Source organism: Perognathus longimembris, chromosome 2 (genome assembly GCF_023159225.1).
Source record: "Perognathus longimembris pacificus isolate PPM17 chromosome 2, ASM2315922v1, whole genome shotgun sequence".
In the NCBI taxonomy this organism is placed as follows: Eukaryota; Metazoa; Chordata; class Mammalia; order Rodentia; family Heteromyidae; genus Perognathus; species Perognathus longimembris.
The window spans coordinates 66,680,646-66,700,324 of NC_063162.1; the positions used below are offsets into that span (position 1 = coordinate 66,680,646).

General features: G+C 48.7%; 1 protein-coding gene across 6 annotated transcripts in view; it reads right to left on the reverse strand.

The window, feature by feature from the left end:
* The window catches only part of Tns3 (tensin 3), a 204,685-nt gene that overhangs the window by 121,165 nt on the left and 63,841 nt on the right, over window positions 1-19,679 (reverse strand). For 4 of the 6 annotated variants that reach the window (XM_048339395.1, XM_048339394.1, XM_048339390.1 and 1 more), the window contains exon 4: window positions 16,635-16,673. The exons of the other annotated variants lie outside the window; for them this stretch is intronic. Coding sequence is in view for 2 of the 4 variants with exons in the window: in XM_048339390.1 (XP_048195347.1) it covers window positions 16,635-16,673 (39 nt within the window). In the remaining 2 variants the exon portion in view is untranslated. The remainder of the gene's footprint in view (window positions 1-16,634; window positions 16,674-19,679) is intronic. 6 annotated transcript variants of the gene reach the window in all.

The window sequence follows — 19,679 nt, forward strand, 5'->3', positions numbered from 1 at the left end:
GACTTTCTTGTCCAGGTTTATTTTGAACAAGGACCCTCAGATCTCAGTCTCCTGAGTACCTAGGATTATAGCCATGAGCTACAATATAACTTTTAACATCTGAGACAAGTAACATCTCAACCTCCTGTATCTGGGCACCACCTGGGCTCTGACATTCCACTCTTACGAATGGCTTGAGGTAGGGAAGGGCAATTCTAGGGCTCAAGCCTTCAAGGCCTTCACAGCTATCCAGGGACCAAGCACTTGGTGGTGCCATTTGCTTTGGGATCTCATCACCAACACTCTTCCTTGAGAGAAGTTGTGCCATTTCTAAGACCAGGCATGCTACCCCAGAGCATATGAACTACCAGAGACGCAAAGGGCTCCTTCCCTCTTTTCTAAGAGGCCTCTCCAGCCTCTTAAAAGAACTTAAGAGTGTCTAAATGGTTATGAGTCCAAAGTCCCAAAGAAGGCGGCAAGAAGGAGAAAATAGCACCCCATCCTCTGCAGGCAAATTCCTTCCCTCCTTCCCAGACTGGCATTCCAGGACAAGATGATCTATGCCAGGAGAATGTACCAGAATATAGGTCCCATCACCAGAGCCAAAGATGCTGAGATCCAAAGGATCAAGGTTTGGGAAACCAACCTCAGCAGGAAAGTCCCCTAGAGTCCATCTCCAAGGGAGTAGAGCAAAGCCTAGCAAGCAGGAGGCTCTGAGTTCAAGCATCAGTACCACCAAAGAAATGTGAGCTCTATCACCAGAAAGTCATGCTGCCCTCCATACCCTCAGAACACAGCTGAGCGCCTGACCTGGGAGGCCCCCGGGAAGTAAGCACTTACAAACTTCAGGGAGTAGTGAAGGAGGTGGCATGCGGGGGAGGGGAAGAGGGGACTTGCCTCTCTAGTGTTTTCTGTAAGAAACCATAATGTCAGGATGATCACTTCCTGCCAGGTCCCAGGGGCTCACACTGTAATTGTAGCTACACCGGAGGCTGAGCTCTGAGGATCCTGCTTGAAGTCAACCCAGGCAGAAAAGTCCATGCAACTCTTATCTCTAATGAACCATCAAAAGACAGAGGTGGAGGCATGGCTCAAGTGGTAGAGCGCCAGCCACAAGGAGAAAAGCTAATCAAGAAAGTGAGGCCCTGGGTTCAAGCATCATTACCCATGCACGTGTACATGCATGCATGCACGCACACACACACGTGCGCGTGCACACGCGCACACGCACACATTATGAATCACTGCTCTACAGACTGTGAGAAAGTCTGTTCCCATTTCTTAAGTGCATTCCTCACATATTCATTCACATCTATCTGGAGACTAGATAGCGCCCCATTACAGGGTGTTTGTAGAATCTCAGAATGTGACTGTTTTCAAAGGTGTGAACTTTAGGGGCTGGGGATATGGCCTAGTGGCAAGAGTGCCTGCCTCATATACATGAGGCCCTGGGTTCGATTCCCCAGCACCACATATACAGAAAATGGCCAGAAGGGGCGCTGTGGCTCAAGTGGCAGAGTGCTAGCCTTGAGCAAGAAGAAGCCAGGGACAGTGCTCAGGCCTTGAGTCCAGTCCCCAGGACTGGCCAAAAAAAAAACAAAAACAAAAAAAAAAAACAAAGGTGTGAACTTTAGGGGGTGGGGTGATGCAAGTTTTGTTGTTGGTGTTGTTCTTTGGGGGATTTTATGGGTCGTAGGGCTTGACCTCAGGGCCTGAGTGCTGTCCCTGAGCTTTTTCGGTCAAGGCTAGCGCTCTACCACTTTGAGTCACAGCGCCACTTCCAGTTTTCTGGTGGTTAACTGGAGGTAAGAGTCTCCTGGACCTTCCTGCTTTCCTGGCTTTGATCCTCAGATCCTCAGATCTCAGCCTCCTGAGTGGCTAGGATTATAGGCATCTGCCATCCAGCTTATACAAGTTTAAATGGAGTCATCAGGAGAGTCTCTAATCCAGTTTTACTGTGGTGTCCATACAGGAAAGGAAGAGATTAGGACACAGACAACATACAGGGAGAAGACATTTATCTACAAGCCAACCAGGGACTCAAAAGGAGCCAAGCCAGCCCACACATTCATCTCCAATTCGTGGCACTGTGAAAAGTAAATGCCTGCTGTTTACGCTGTCCAGTGCCTGCCCAGTGCTTTGTTTCAGCTGCCTGACTTGAGATACCATCTTAAAGATCGGAAAAAAACCAGCAGTCATTTGGAAAGTGACCAAACAATTGGGGCAACTCCCCAGTCTCCCCCAGTATCTGGGGGGGTGGGGGTTCCCCTACTTTCCCCTGTCTCAATGTCCCCTTCTCCTTTCTCAATATGGGTATAAAAAGCTAGCTGGGGGAGAGAAATCTGGAGGGGAAAATGACTGATATAAATAGGAAGATCCAATAGACCTGCAAAGTGAGGAGGAGGAGGAAAAGGCTGAGGTAACAGGCATCTAAGTGCTCAGAGCTCTTCCTGCTCCTGTGGCCTCCGGCTCAGGCCTGAGGACCTTCTTCTCTGTGAGGCTGTCACCCAGGATCACACAATGTTTTTGCTATCTAAGACCTGCCGCAGCCTCTGCGAGAAAGCTCCTTCACACAGCAATGCATCACTCATCATTTTCCAGGACTTGTGGGTGTCTGGTCTACTGCCAGACTAGAAGAACTGAAGTATCATTGTGAATAGTAAGTCCTTAATATCACGAAATATATACTCCAGGGTCAGACTTCTCTAGCACATGTTTTTGCTTTTTCTTTCTGTGCCAGTACTAGGGCTTCAACTCAGGGCCTGGGTTCTGTCCCCTGAGCTTTTTGTGCTCAAGGCTAGTCCTCTGCCATTCAAGCCACAGCTCCACTTCTAGCTTTTTGCTGGTTGATTGGAAATAAGAGTATCACAGACTTTCTTTCCCAGGCCGGCTTCAAACCTCAATCCTGAGATCTCAGCCTCCTGAGCCTAGCAGTTCCTTTTCCAAATGGTTCCGCCTCTTCTTCTTCCTCCGCTTTCTCCTCCTCTCCTCCTCCTTCTCCTTTTCACAACTCATTTTTTTAAAATTTTATTTGTTTTTTTTTTTTGCCAGTCCTGGGCCTTGAACTCAGGGCCTGAGCACTGTCCCTGGCTTCTTTCTGCTCAAGGCTAGCTGAGGCAGAGTGCCACTTCCGGCTTTTGCTGTGTATGTGGTTCCAGGGAATCGAACCCAGGGGTCCAGGCATGCCAGGCGAGCGCCCTACCGCTAAGCCACATGCCCAGCCCTTCACAACTCATTTTAAAAGACTGAGATTATTTTTGTCTGTTTAGAATTTCCCAGTCCTAACATTGCTGACCCTCTCTTGTTACTTCACAGACTGTCCTGGCCCTGGCCTCCTGCCAGGGGCTTAATACGATTCTGGGTTGGTTTCTGGTAAGGCACATGACCTGTACCCACTTCCTTTTTGCAACTGTAGAGGCCACTTAGGATAAGGGCTGCGAAGCCCATAGTTCAGTTATGAGGGCTTTGAAAAGGGGCAGTTATTTCTCAACCCTGAAAGCTGAAATTCCTCTTTCAATACAACTTTCCATCTTCCTTCATCTCAAAAGCCCCAAGGTAAAGGAAAGAAGCATAGCTGAGGATGTAGTAGTCAAGTAGAGCTGAGCTCAGTACAGAGTATTTGACCTAGCATGCACCAAGGCTCTAGGTTCAAATTCCACCACCCTCCCCTCCCCCCAAAATGGGTAAAGGCTTCATTGCTTCTTTTTACTGACAGACTTTTAAAGCACTAACTTTTTAAGCACTAATTTTTAAGTTCCTAGTAACTGAGCTTTTTTATTTGCCAGTCTGGCTGGGGCTTAGGACTTAAGGCCTGAGCACTATCCTTGGCTTCATTTTGCTCGTGGCTAGCACTCTACCTCTTGAGCCACAGCGCCACTTCCAGCTTTTTCTGTTTATGTGGTGCTGAGGAATCGAATCCGGGCTTCATGAATGGAAGGCAAGCATTCTACTGCTAAGCCACATTCCCAGCCCAGATTTTTTACTTTTTCATGCCAGTCTTAGGGCTTGAACTCAAGAGCTTGGATTCAAGCTTTTCTTTCTTTCTTGAGCTTTACCACTTGAGCCACAGCTCCACTTCTGGTTTTTTGATGGTTGACTGGAGATAAGAGTCTCACAAACTTTCCTGCCCAGCTGGCTTCAAATCACAATCCTCAAATTTCAGCCACCTGAGTAGGATTACAGGCATGAGCCACAGACACCCCAGCAGGGAGAAATTTCAGATAATACTCTTTAAAGTCTGTTGTACTCGTCAATATTGTGTCCCAGCCCAAAACAACAAAACTAACGGTCATTACAAGCTGGCCCTCGGCCCACCTTGTCCCTCAGAAAGCCCCCATTCTCCTTCGTCATGGAAAAACTGGCCCAGGCTGCCTGTCCTGCATGAAGCTCAGGGGAAGGCAGGGGTGGAAGGTGTCACCATCACCCAGCCACCCAACTGGGAAAGAAACTGCTGCCCAAATGAGAATGCTTCACCCACATGGAAAGTACTGATGCGATTACACATGTGGTAGAACAGAATGATTTGCATTCCTTCTGTCTGGTCAGCCTCCTCATGTGACAGTTTCCAGTAAACACAAAATATCCTCTTTCTCTTCTGCAGTGTTTTCTAACACTCAAGGGGAAGTACATATTCTAAACAAATCTGTTACTGATACACTTGGAAAATACCATTGTGCCAGCAACCAGGACAAGGCTGGGCTGCTCAAGCAAGCACCTGGCTTTCAGGATGGACAGAGGGACACAAACCCAGAGCTAAGCGGTGGGCAAACAGAGCGAGGACTTCCATGGGCTCTCTTGGTGCCCAAGGAAACAGCCTCTGCACCTGCTTGTGAACACAGGAGCTCTCCGATGCCAGGGCACAAAAGCACACATGAGACAAAGGGCAGGGCAGCAAGGGAAGATCCTAGGACAGGGAATTCTGGCTCCCAGACTGGTTCTGGGCTGTAAATGCATATTCAAAAGGCAAGGCTTGTTTTCAAGCTAGGTGATTTAAATGTGGTGCCAACACAATGATCTGAGGTCAGAATGACACTCAGCCACAGGCTTCTCTTCTTTTCTTTTTTTTGGGGGGTGGGGGCTCCAAGACCAGGACCCAAACTCAGTACCCAATGCTTTTACTCAGTGGCTAGTGGTAAGCCACACCTCCAACTCCATGGTGTACAATTCAAAGCAATAAAGAAGATGCAAACAGATGGCACCAGTAGTTGACCTGTCATCATACCAACCTGAGAGGCTGAGACTGGAAGGATTGTGTCTCCAGGCTAACCTGGGCAGAGAAGTCTGTGAGACTTGCTTGTTAGCCTAGATGTAGTAGGAGGCATAAAATAGAAGAGTCATGCTCCATCACAGACTTAGACAGGAGGTGAGACCCTACCCCCAAAATAACCAGTGCAAAAAAGGGCAGGAGGCATGAGTCAGCAGATAGAGTACCTGCTTACCAAACTCATGCTCTTGAGCTTACACCCAGCACCAAGAAAGAAAACAAAGCAAAGGGGGGGGGTGCCCCACCCCTATCAGTATTTATACCATCAAGTCACCCTCTACACCAGCCCTGTAGCAAGTATGGCCACTACTTTCAAAGCCAGTCACATTAATTAATACACATGATTCCTTGTTCCTTATTCACTGTGGACATCAGCCAGCCAGTCGACTTGGAAACATTCATTCATACAAAGCATTGCTTCAAGGCAAGCACCCATAGCTCAACACCTATAATCCTAACTTCTCAAGAGGCTGTGCCCAGGCACAAAAAAAAAAAATCAGTGAGACGCTTAGATCTCCAGTTAACCAGCCCAGCAAGAACAAGAGCCCAGAAAAAGCAAGTATGGGGCTCTGAGTTGAAAGGGAGGAAAGAAGGAAGGGGGGGAGGAGAGAGAGAGAGAGAGAGAGAGAGAGAGAGAGAGAGAGAGAGAGAGAGAGAGAGAGGCATCTGGGGAGACACATAAACCCCAAATCCTCAGACACAAGTGAGTAGCCATGCCTGTGGGAATCCTGCCCGGGATCAGAGCCCCACACACCTGGTGGCACAGATGTGGAGTCACTACAGGTGTGACCCAGGCCTGTGGGCTTTTAATCATTAGCTAAGGTTGGGTGTAAGGTGACACCACCGGCCAGCACCTCTCAACAGTGCAGGCCTCTTCATTCCCTCCCTGGGCAGAGGGTGACAATGGCTGTGGGGCCCAGTAGAGACAGTGACAAAGGGAGGGGGTGCGGGGGGGTGGGGTGGCGGGAGGGCTCAATGCTTTCTCTTTCCGGTGTAGAAGGTTTCCCGTTTCCCTGTGGAAAGTAAACTGCTACAGATGGTACCAGTAAGGCTCCAGCCAAGAAGCTCAAAACAGGATGCTTTTCCCAGAAATCCAGGCAACTCCCGCCCTCCAAGCTGGGAACAGCCCAGGGCCGGCTGTTATTTTAGGTGTGGGAGGGGATGGCAAGATCAAAGAGAAGTATAGATCAAAGTTTAGCCTGCAAGGGGGTGTTGGGGGGGGGGGGCGTTCTGGGAGCCACAGATATCCAGAGTTCTGCTTATAGGCTTACCAGGTCCAGTGCAGCCTAGGGGAGACCCTGCAGGACAGAGCTGAACCGAGCCTCCAATCAGCAAAAGTCAGGGCCCCTTCTAGGACCATCCATAAGAACTGGCCTGGCTCCAGGAGCCAATGGTTCACGCCTGTAATCCTAGCCACACGAGGGCTGAGATCTGAGGATTGCCATCCCAAACCGGACTGAGCATGAAAGAAAGTTCAAGAGAATCTTATCTCCAATTAACCCCTGAAAAGCCAGAAATGGAGCTGTGGCTCAACTGGTAGAACACTAGACTTGAGAAAACAACAACAACAACAACTAAGGGATAACACCCAGGCTCTGAGTTCAAGCCCCAATCCTAGCAACCAAAATGTTTTTTAACGTCTTCAGTCCCTATGCTGAAAATGATCTATTCAAGTTGTGGATGAGGACAGGAGGGAAAAACTAGAGAGAGCAAGGGAAGGGGTAACATTGTTCAAAATGAAATGGACTCTCTTTACCTGACATAAACCGTAACCCTTCGGTATATCATCTTTATAGTAACAATAAAACATTTTTCAAGTCTCCAATCAGAGAAACAAGTATTATAGCTTTCACCCCATTCCTATCCTAGCTCTCAGTTTTTACCTTAATATTAAGGGTCCCTGAATGCTGAATAAACCTTCACAAGGGACTTGCTCCAAGGACACAGAAGCTGGAACCCTCCCTGGTCCCTCAAGCCACATTTTGAAAGACCAAATGAGATTCTGGTCTCAAGGCTGCCTAGGACCCAGAGCTGGGAAAGGCCATGAGGGTCCACCCTGAGCAGGGACAGTGCTCCCAGGAGCTCCTGGCTTACCAAGACCCCAGGCACGGCACACCTTTGCGAGACGAACCTTAGCATGCTCTCCCTGGCTTGCTTCATCCTACCTGCAGCTCTGCATCTGCTCAGGGTCTCCCCATTTTTTTTTTAAACTTGGACTAGGGCTTGAACTCAGAGCTTGAGCACTGTCCCTTAGCTTTTTCACTCAAGTCTGATGCTCTACCACTTGAGCCACACAGCACCACTTCCAGCTTTTTGCTGGTTAACTGGAGATAAAAGTCTCTCAGACTTTCCTGCTCAGGCTGGTTTGGAACCACAATCCTCAAAGCTCATCCTCCTGAACAGCTAGGACTATAGGCCTGAGCCTCCAGTCCCCAGCAAATCTCCTCTTACAGAGACCCTCCAAGGTGCTCGAGCTCTCCAAAGTTCCAATACTTCATGTTCAGGTTAACCACAGTATTTCTCTAGGGTAACTATGATGTGTCAAGGTACAATCTGTATTACTACTACTACTACTTTTGTTATTATTATTATTATTATTTATTTGGGGGGGGTCTCACTCGGCTTTTGCTAAAACCACAGATGTGTACTTTGGTTCCCTGAATCAAATGGAATGCATGGGCTTTGATCTAAGAGGCCTCACTAGTCTTTTCTCTCTGCTTCTTGAAAGTCAAGAAGATCAGAGAGCCGAGGAATCTGCACGTCTCAGCCAGCTATAGCCCGCTTTCCTGGTGACTGTGGCCCAATCCGTTCATGTGCACACTTGTGTACTTGCAGGAGATTTTCAAAGGTCAGTGGTAAGCACACAGCTGACTTTGTTGTGTATAAAGCTCCAAGTTTTTGTGTGCCAAAACCTTGCCATGGTGGTAGAAGTCACTTGTCACCAGGATATGACCAGTGTCCAAACATTGGGGGCCACAAATTCATACACAGGGACTTATATGAAGTCATTTGGGATAAAAGTCATACAATGAAACCACTGTAGAAGAGAGCTCTTCAGGCCTTGAGCTCTGGGTCAGCAGGCTGACCTCCATACCTCGTTCTAAGTCCAGAAAGGCAAAGCTTAAGTGCTGAAATTTGTTTTTATTAAAATTTCCTTCCTTTCGTCCTTTTCTTTCTTTTTTCTTTTTGGTGCCAACACTGGATCTTGAACTCAGGGCCTTAGTGCTATCCCTTAGCAAAATTTTTTGCTCAAGGCTGCATTCTATCACTTGAGCCACAGTTCCACTTCCACTTCTGGCTCTTTGGTGGTTTATTGGTGATAGAGTTTCACAAACTGTCCTTTCCTGACTGGCTTCTTACTGTGATCCTCAGACCTCAGCCTCCTGAACAGCTTGGATTACAGACATAGCGGCTGATGGATGATTTTTTCACCAATCTACAGCTTATGCTCAACCATCTGGTGGCCATTCTTTCCAAAATAACTGAGGTTCGTGGAGAGACGAGCATGGGTTTCTGGAAAATGTAAGGATGAGCAGATTTCTGAGTAGCTGGTCTGTCCTTCAGGCAGAACAACTGTGTTCTTGTGAGTTTAAATAAACCTTAATGAATAAGGTGAGAACAGGAACCACCCAACACACATACATGCACAGGAGTGACACAGACACAGAAACATCCACACCACGCATGCGCACCAACTTCAGGGGCCTCACAGGCAAAGCCCAGTTTGAGAACTCCAGCCTTACCCTCTACAACTCAGAGCTGCACCAACAGCCTGGCTCACTAGTATCCCTTTAAGAGAACTGAAGTCACTGTGACTGAGAAACTATTCTCGCACGCCTCTCCTCCACATGAGAAACTGTAAAACAGTCTGTGTGGGCGTGCTCCTGACTTGTGGCTGCCACTGGCCCGCACACGGCCACCGGAAGGCCACCAGGAGGCCACCGGAAGAAGCCAGGGACACAGGCCAGGCCTCTTGCATGGCCACTCTGTAAATAGTATGACACTTCTGTAGGGCTGGCTGGACCTAGCAGTGCTGGTGGAGAATCGGCCACATGCGTGGACTCCAGGGTGCCCACACAAAGGCCACTCCCACTCCCCAGAGTGCACCCATACGCATCAACTTGCTGGATGGCAACATGAAAACAAACACAAGATGAAGGAAGACCTTTGCCACTGAAATTGGATGAAAATCTGTCAGGTTGCTTGTTTAGGCCACTGTCAGCCACGTCTAAGGATCATGGAAACCAGCAACTTTACCAATGGGCGCGGTACATGGGCTCCAGAGCCTGGCAGGACACAGAGCAATCTAAGCCTACTCTGTGACTGCCCACCCCCTGGGGAAGCAGTGGACACGGGCGGGGGCTCATCCCACTGGTTCCCTCCCTTCAGAAGGCAAGAGACAAAGATAAAGACAGAAAACACAGTAAGGCTGAAGAAAAACTTCGCTGTCCTCCAGCTCCAAGGAATGGCCTAGCAAGCTCTCTCTGCTCACACTCACCCACATGCATCACCCATGCTGAGGACTTTCATGCGACAGAGGAGCAAAGCAGAGTCCTCGAGAGTGAAAGGACTAAGATCAAAGTCACAGGGTTATCCAGTGCCACAGCCAGGATAGATAGTCCTGGACCTGATGTGAGGAACTTTCTCTTCCATTCAGAGAGAATCCTATTTTCTAGAACACCACCACAGGGTGATACAAGCAGATGAGAAAGCAGCCTTGCTTCCTTTCTATTTCTAAGATGCTGTCTCTGAAAGACAGAAGCTCACCATAGCTTTTGCTACAATGATTGTGGCAGGACACCTATGAACAGACAGAAACATCTGGCCTATAGCTCTGAGCTCAGCGCCTACCCACATGCCTGAGTCAGCACCCTCCAGACCTGTCAACCCACAGGAGGCATTTCCTCTGCTGGTTCTTGCTCTAGTCTCTTTTTTCAGCTAAGAGGCCTGTCAGTAACAGAGGTTTCCTTTTCCCACTGCTCCCAGGAAACTCGGCACCTAGCTCTCTGCTTTGTGGCTATTGTTCAGCTTTACAAAGGCCAATCTGCTTCTGAGCTCCTGCTATCAACCACACCAATTGACAGCCCAGCTTGAAACTCAGCTTTATACTTTTGTAAGCAACAGCAATCAGCCAAAAAAGATTCTGACCCTGGAAAAGAAACAGGAAAGCAAACGTCCCAGGTAAACAGCCACAGGATCACTGCATAGCTCCCATAGGGAAGGTTTCTTCCTCCCAAGTCAGAAAGCCTCCACCCCGCCCCAGGTGCTCATGGGACATTGCTGTCACAAAGCCTCGTCACATCCGGCAGGTGCAGTCCATCACTGCCTCTTCTCTGTCAAAGAGCAAATGATGACGGACAGTTTCCAAATGCCATACCCAGGCCTGGCAGACCTGGAATGCAGGAAGGCTCCGCCCTCAGGTAACCCCTGAAGAACTGAAGAGGCTGGCATGAAGTGGGCACAGGACCAGGTAGAGGAAGAGCTAACCAGGGTGGAACAGAGCAGGCGAGCAGCCCTGGCACCCAGTGGCATGCTCAGGGGAACTCAGATCCCAGGGAGCAGAGGTGTGTGCAAATCTGACCACTGGCCATGGCTGTGAGGGAATGTCAGGCAGGCATTGGCTCCCTACTTGCAAGGCTGAAGAATCACAGAGCTGGAGAAGCCACATCAGCATGACCAGCAACAGCACCAGAGGTCAGAGGGGAAGAGGGAAGGGAGGAGGGGCCCAAGGAGGCGCCTGCTTGCCTCAGCATTAGTAGCACTGAGACCAGAAGTGATCAACAAATCCCTCCCTGCTGGCTGGCTTGCTGCCTGTCATCAGCAGCCAAAAGCAATGCAACCACGGGCACGCTTTCCAACCCTTGCCCATCTCCAACATGTTCTGAGAACAGGCGAGGCACCAAGACCCAGAAACTCAGTGAGTTCTACTCACTGGATGCAAGGGGTTTGCCCCAATGGCAGCATCTTTATCTTTAGAAATATAGCCACAGCCAATCCCAGCTACTCAGGATTTCAGTTCAAAGCCAATCCAGGCAGGAAAAGTCCAAGAGACTCTTATCTTGAATTAACCACTCAAAAAGCTGAAGTAGAGCTGTGGCTCTAGTGTAGAACAAAACAAAAAGAAACTCAGGAATGGTATCTAGGCCCTGATTTCAAGTCCCAGGATATACATACACACACACACACACACACACACACACACACACACACACACACACACACACACACACACACACAGAGCTATGGCTGGGCCATGACTGGCCATGACTTGTCTGTGTCACTGGCTGTGACCTTTGAGACTTCCTTCACTTTTCTAACACAAGGCAGGCACTCATTGGATGGCTATTAAGGAAGATAAAACCCGTTCTCAGGTAACCTAGCCACAAGTCTAGTGGCTCTCAGGTGCCATGCCAGGGTATGGACGTCAGACTGTGTGCCAATTCAAACTGACAGGGCCTATTCCAGAAGGTTCTCAATCCATTCCGTGCCAGGAAAGAAAACAAGATTGCTTGCTCTCTGTCCTGAGAAGTAGCACTGGGCAGGCAAGCACCCCCTCATCCTAGCTCGTCCCAGTTCATCCCAGTGGAAGGGGGGCCCGCCCACCCACACAGGCCCCTCCCCACAAGCCCCACGCAGGGATTCGGCTGGGGCCACTGGGCTGGGGCCACTTTCTCCCCCTGTGTGGATTCCTCTTGCAGCTAAGAGAAAGCAGCTTTAGGGAGAAAAGCTGTCTGCAGGAAAACATATGAGAGAGCTCAGCCTGGGGGTGGCTGAGAAGGGTGGAGACACCTACTTCAGGCTTGAGGCTTGGCTGTACTGACACCCCACCCCTCCCACCAAGAGCTCCCCAGCCCCGGAGCTACTCCAGGTGAGGCTTGGCTGGGCTGGGGATGTGTGGTTTCCACACAACGCTGAGGTGGCTGGCCCAGGGCCACACCTGGAGAAGGGCCCGTCAAAGCAATTTGAAAGAGAGAGAGAAGAAAAAAAAAAAAAAAGGTCACAGAGAGCTTAGTACAGGGCAGAACTGGCATGGTCAGATCACACAGAGCCACACGCTGTATAGTGACACGTCAGTCAGACATAGACCACTGTAGCCCCTTGAGGCTACAATGGAGCAGTGTGTGGGAGCTCACACCTGTAATCCCAGCTACTTGGGAGGTGGAACTAAGGAGGATTGTAGTTCATGCTAGCCCAGGAAAAAAGTAAGCAACAAAAAAGCTGGGCAAGGTAGCTCATAGCCGTGACTTTAGCCACTCAGAGGCATAAATGGGATCACAGTCAGAAACTGGCGACACTGGAAAACCACAAGGTCCTAATTGAAAAGCTAAACCAAAGCAAAAGGGGCTGGGAACATGGCTCACGTGGGAGAGGGGCTGCCTGGCAAGCACAGGGCCCTCAGTTCAACCCTTATGTACTCCTGCTGAGATTACAATAGAGCCAAAACATTCTTATTTTCTAGTGATGCCCCAGCCTTCCTAACACACTGATTCAAGGACCCCACATGTGTGTGGGGCTCCGTGCTGCCACTCGTCTAAAGCAGAGCACACACCATCCTGTGCTTCTCATCGTTGTTCTCTGACTCCATGGTCACCTATAGAACACCTCCAGCAGGTCAGCATGCAGAAGGGGCCCAAAGGCCCAGCCGTGGGAAGTGGCAGGTCCCACAGCTTACCTCCCTCTGACCTTCCAGCAGACTGTAGGTAGAGATGGTGGTTGATATCCTGACCTGGGGCAGGCCTGGGCCTGTGTGTATGTGCGTGCATGTGTGTGTGTGTGCACACTCACATGTGTGCTTGCGTGTGCCAGTTCTTCACAAAGACAGTTAAAAGGATAAACTCATTTATAAAGTAATAATACAAGCCAGGTGGTAGGGGCTCACACCTTTAATTCCAGCTATTCAGGAGGCTGTGATCTGAGGATCACAGTTCGACACCAACCAGAGCAGGAAAGTTTGTGAGACTCTTATTTTCAATCAACTACAAAAAAAAAAAATCCTTAAGTGTTAAAGCTATGGCTGAGGGCTGGGGATATAGCCTAGTGGCAAGAGTGCCTGCCTCGGATACACGAGGCCCTAGGTTCAATTCCCCAGCACCACATATACAAGAAAACGGCCAGAAGCGGCGCTGTGGCTCAAGTGGCGGAGTGCTAGCCTTGAGCGGGAAGAAGCCAGGGACAGTGCTCAGGCCCTGAGTCCAAGGCCCAGGACTGGCCAAAAAAAAAAAAAGCTATGGCTGAAGTAGAAGAGTAACGTCGAACAAAAGCTCAGGGACAGCACCCAGACCCTGAGTTCAGGCCCCAGCACTGGCATACACACACACACACACACACACACAAACACACACACACACACACACACACACACACACACACACACACAGAGAGCAATAGGAGACAAGCGCCAGGGGCTCATACCTGTAGTCTTAGCTACTCAGGAGTCTGAAATCTGAGGATCATGGATCAAAGCCAGCCTAAGCAGGAAAATGTCTGAGACACTCATCTCCAATTAACCACCCGAAAAACTGGAAGTACAGACATGGCGCATGCTAACCTTGAGCAAAAATGCTCAGAGACAGCATCCAGGTCCTGAGCTCAAGCCCCAGAACTGACATAAAAAAAGAAAAGATGGGAGTGGAGGTGTGGCTCAATTAGTAGAGTACCGGACTTAATCAAAAAAGCCAAACAAGAATATGAGGTCATCACTTCCAGCTCTGGTACTGACACATATAGACATGAAATAACATCCAATAGTCTAGGAGGTTACACAGGTAGGGTTTTTTGTATGAGTACACTGTGTTAACACAATAAAATCACTCAAGTATACACATCCCACAAGCTATTCCCATCCTCAAGTGATGTTCATATATCTTCATAGAATCATAAACATCACATGCATAGAGTTGGGAATGTGGCCTAGTGGTAGAGTGCTTGCCTAGAATGCATGAAGTTCAATTCCTCAGCACCACATAAACGGAAAAAGCCAGAAGTGGCACCGTGGCTCAAGTGGTAGAGTGCGAGCCTTGAGCAAAACGAAGCCATGGACAGTGCTCAGGCCCTGAGTTCAAGCCCCAGGACTGGGAAAAAAAAAGGCGAAAGAAAAAAATCACATCATAACAGACACATATAATATATGGATGACGATTACATACTACACACAGAAACTCATGTACACAACCACCAAAATCACATGCTAAATGCATATGCATATGAAAATCATACACAATATATATGCAGATACAGCTAACAGTTATAAGCATAATATAGACATCGACATATAAATATAACATGTGTGTATAACACATTCACATGCAGAACTACACGCGTGTAATATATCCACACGTGAAACCATTACACATATGTGCCTATCCATACACTCAAATACAAACAACAGTGCCACATAGTAGACACACATTCATTTATTCACATACAGAGAGAGTGGCCTAGAAAATGTGCAAGAGCCAGGCTGAGCCCCTCTCCTAGAGACCACATTTGTGTACACAAACATCAAGTGAGGTATGTCCTGATACAGGTAGAACCCAGGCCTAGCTCCTGGCATTTGGGCATGGTGTCCTCAACTCTAAGTTGCCACGGCTGGTAACCAGTCTTGTAGAGACCCCTTTAGGCCTGGTTTATAGATGCAGCTCTCCACTAGGGCTGGCATGGGGCGGGGGGCGGGTGGAGGGGGGAAATGACAACAAAGCTGGGCTCGAAGACCCTCTCAGGAACAGAGCTGGGGCAAGCTGGGGCATTGTAGGAAAATGGGAGCAGCACCCACAGCCTGTCCAAGTGGGGTGCTAAGCAGCTTCATGCTGCACTCCCACTGTGAGTCCCAGAGAGGAGAGGGGAGGCCACTCAGGGCAGGGCTAGACACCACAGGCAGCCTGGATAGGAGCCAGTGTCCCCCACCCTGGGGCCCTCAGCTCACAACATTCCCAATATTTGTCTAACTGGGATCACACCCTGAGACTGAGATCTGAGGATCATGGTTCAAAGCCAGCCCAGGTAGGAAAGTCAGTGAGACCCTTAATCACCAAATTAATCACCAAAAAGAAGGAAGTAGAGGTGTGGTTCACATCCATAATCCTAGCTACTCAGAAGGCTGAGATCTGAGGATCAGAGTTCAAAGCCAGCCTGGGCAGGGCAGTCCATGAGACTTGTCTCCAATGAACTATTCAGAAAACTATTTAGAAAAAGCCAGAAATGGTGCTATAGTTCAAGTGGTTGAGCACTAGCTCTGAACACAAAGAAGCTCAGGGACAGTGCCCAGGCCCTGAACTGAAGCCCCAGGGCCAGCAAAAAAAAAAAAAAAAAAGGAAACTGAGGCTCAGCAGTAAGGCCAGGATCTGGACTGAGCTGTGTCAGGAGAGCAAGCGGTGGGGCATCTGTCACACTTCATCCCACAGAGAACATGGACAGGCATCATGACTGCAGGCCTCCCCACCCACAGAGGCACAGAGGCAGCAAGACAGGCAAAGCCTCAGCAAACCCAGCTGGATGAGTTATGCACCAAAATTTAGGGCTGGAAGCCTGCCACCCAGTCACCAAAGGGACAGCAGCAACAGCGCAGTGGAGGGCGCTCCTTCCCCACCAGCCAGAGGTGGCTTGGAATCCCCTGCCCGAGGGGCCCCTGCAGGTACTACCCTGGAAGCTAGTAAGTCACCAGAAACAAGGTTTAAAACCTGGGACAGAGGAGGGGTGACCTAGTGTTTCATTTAAAAAGTAGATCAAAATTCCTATTTACCTAATGACAAGAGCAAGTGTTATTGCATGTTTACCTTTCATCAGATAAAAATATGGCATTTGTCAGGGCTGAATGTCCACAAATCATTACATCAACTCTCTTCGCACAGCCACCTGTGACGCATGCTCCCTGACTGTGTCGCTTTATCATGAGGACAGGAAGGGGAAAAGCTAGGGAAATGAAGCCCTGGAGGTTAATTTCACCGAACCCAAAGGAAGTTCCTACAAAGGGGCACATGGGTTCTCTCCTTTTAAGGCAAAAAAGTCCAAGTGTCTAGAAGCCAAAGGACCTACAGAGCTCTGGGCTAAAAAAAGGTCTGAGAAGAACAGCTTATGAGGACAAGCCAAACAAAGCATGCGCAGGATGGAGGCTACAATTGAGAGGCTGGTAATTGGAGGCCAACCACCATAGAAAAGTTGGTTTGACTCCATCTCCAAAATAACCAGGAAGAAAGTAATCAGGCTGGAGGCATGGCTCAGGTGGTAGAGTGCCGGCTGAGCAAGCAAGCCCAGTAAATTTGATATTGGTAGAGGGGGGGAAGAGAGGGGGGAGAGAGAGAGAGACAGAGAGAGAGAGAGAGAGAGGAGAGGAGAGAGAGAGAGAGAGAGAGCTACTAGAAAATAAAAGCCCCCAAAAGAAACACAAAGGACTGACCTGTTCCGAGTGGACTTGCACACAGCAGGGCGTCACCACCTTAAAGGGAGAAGAAACAGGTAAGCCACAGGAGAAAACTTAGCTTGAGAAAAGGCAGTGACTGGAAGTAATGGAATCTAGGTTTTTGGTGACTTTTGGGAAGTTCGGATACTTTTTGAGACTTGCAGGGGGAAAAAAAAAATCACAGGGCTGGGAATGTGGCTCAGCAGTAGAGTGCTTGCCTAGCATGCACAAAACCCTGGGTTCAATTCCTCAGCACTACATAAAAAGAAAATGCTGAAGTGATGTTGTGGCTCAAGTGGTAGAGTGCTAGCCTTGAGCAAAAAGAAGCAAGGGACAGTGCCCAGGCCCTGAGTTCAAGCCCTAGGACTGGCAAAAAATAAAAATAAATTTTAAAAATCACAGGTCCTTCCAAGAAGAAGGAATATCACTTCAGAACACCAAATTCCGTCCCAAGCAGCTGGCAGCTTCCGAGACGGAACCACCAGCCCTCTGGCAGAGGCACACTTGGGAAGCTGGGTTCAGAGAGAGCGGAGAGCTCTGCAGAGTGGGATCCAAAGCTGTCTCCACACCACCCCACCCCACACCTAAACCCGGGCACGCTGCTCTCCAGAGCAGACTGCCCTCTGCAGGTAGAACTGGGAGTAGATGACAGGTGCTTCCTGTGGCTCTACCTCAGCCTTCTGACCAGAGAGCTCCTCATTAAGAGGCTAATGCCCAGACAGCCAGGGGCTCACGCCTATAATCCAAGCTAGTCAGGAAGCTGAGATCCAAGGATCATGGTTTGAAGCCAGCCTGGGCAGGAAAGCCCAGGAGACTCTTAGGTAAACTACCAAAAAAAAAAAAAAAAAGGCAAAAAAAACTGGAAGTGTGTTGCTCAAGTGGAAGAACACTAGCCTTAAGAACAAAAACTCAGGGACAGCACCCAGGCCCCAAGTTCAGGCCCGAGTACTGGCATTATAAAAAAAAGGTTTAAAGTTTTTTTTTCAGGATTAAAACGCAAGGGATGGGGATACACCACTGTCACCACATGCAAGCATAAGGCCCTTAGTTCATAGCACAGCTGGGAGGGCATAGGACAGGGAGAGGAAGCTTGCATACACAAGTCAGTATAGCAAGGCTCACGCTTGAAGCCCAAGCAGGAAAGGTGGCCCAGGCATGACTAAGCCAATGGGAGACAGAAGGCAACTTACTCTAGCTAATGTCTGTGGGCCTCAGCTTCCTCGTCTGCTATGGGTAATAAGGGTCTCTTCCTTTGCAGGGTCTTTGTGAGGCTCGAGAGAGAGTGGGTCAGAAGCGCTCCAAGCGTGCTGGCACCGAGCAGGAGCTCTGTTTACAAGGACACTGCATGCCTCCATATGCGTGTGGGGCCAGGGGGTCAGATTAGAACCTGACCAGAAACACGGTGTCTGCAGGAAGGAATTCAAGCCTGGCTCTCCCACTGCTGTTCTCAAATGGTTTTCTAAAAATGTAGAGAGGAGGGGAGATGCCGGGGAGCTGACTAATGGTCACTGCAGTTGGGAGTGGGTGGCAGCGTGGCACTGGTCCTTCCTCTGGCAATTATTTATAGCTCTCTTGCTTATCTTACTCAATTAAGTTCCTCAAGGAATATGTGACACATGGTCATTTTTCTGTCTGGGACATATTACTCCACCAGGATTATGACTCATCCTAGCAGGGGGCAGGGGTCTTCTCTCCTGGCACCTGATCTCCCCTCTAACTGGCTGTCCTATGGTGCATGCACATACACACACGCACACAGCACCTAACAAGTAGAACAGTGTTTTCATCTGTGTGTCCGCAGTGCAGGCACACACTGAAGTATGTGAAGGGAAGAAGGAATGAGTTTCTAAATAAATGTAAAGCAAAACCCAAATGGCTTTGGAAACAGACGGAGCCTTAGAGGACTAGAAGCACTATGATTCTTCTCTCCTTGGGTTCAATGCAGGCATCCTGGTGCTTTGCCACACATGTGCCATGCTTGAAAGAAACGTGCAAGGACCAGTGCCCCTGCTTGTACTAGTGCCCACTATCTGGATTCACTCAAGCGAGTATTTTTCAGTGAGATACAGAAATGCACTTTGTTTTGGTTTGGTTTTTTTGCCAATCCTGGGGCTTGAATTCAGGGCCTGAGCACTGTCCCTGGCTTCTTTTTGCTCAAGACTAGCACTCTACCACCTGAACCACAGTGCCACTTCCAGCTCTTTCTATATATGTGGTGCTGAGGAATAGAACCCAGGACTTCATGTATATGAGGCACTTTACCACTAGGCCATATTCCCAGCCCCAGAAATGCACTTTCAAGGCATGAAAAGACACCAAGGAAAATTAAATGCAAGAAGCCAATCTAAATCAAGCACAACCACATGTTATAGGACTACAACTACAAACTCCTCAAAAAGAGGCCACACTATGAAAAAGGTAAAAAAGATTAGTAGTTCTCAAGGGCTAGGAATGTGGAGGAGGGAACCAGAGTGGATAGAAAGTTGGAGCACAAACATGTTTTAGGGCTGTGACACTATTCTGTTAGAACAGTCTAATGGCAGATGCATGAACAACCACAGCATGAACAACACTCAAGCCACAATGTGAAGCTGGTTTACATACAAGGGATGGGGGAAGGTGTTTAATTTTTCTATTAATCTAAAACTGTCCTTAATTTTTAAAATTAGGGACTATGTGTCATAGTCTGTAAAGTTTTTTTGAATTCATTGTCTATGCTAGCTGTCAGTGGCTCATAAGGATCATAGTTCAAAGTCAGTCTGCACAGGAAAGTCCATGAGACTTTTATATCCAATTAATCACCAAAAAAGCCAGAAGTGGAGCAATGACTCAAGTGGGAGAGCACTAGTCTTAAGTATAAAAGCTAAGGGACAGCACCCAGGTTCTGAATTCAAGCCCTAGGACTAACAAAAAGAAAATTCATTGTCTAGAAACATATGCTTATTGAAACGGGGGTGGGGGGGGGAAAGGTCCTATGCAGTTCTAACAACAGCAGCCACTGAGAGATTCAGCCCAAAGCCCTATGCGCCCTTCATCCCAGAT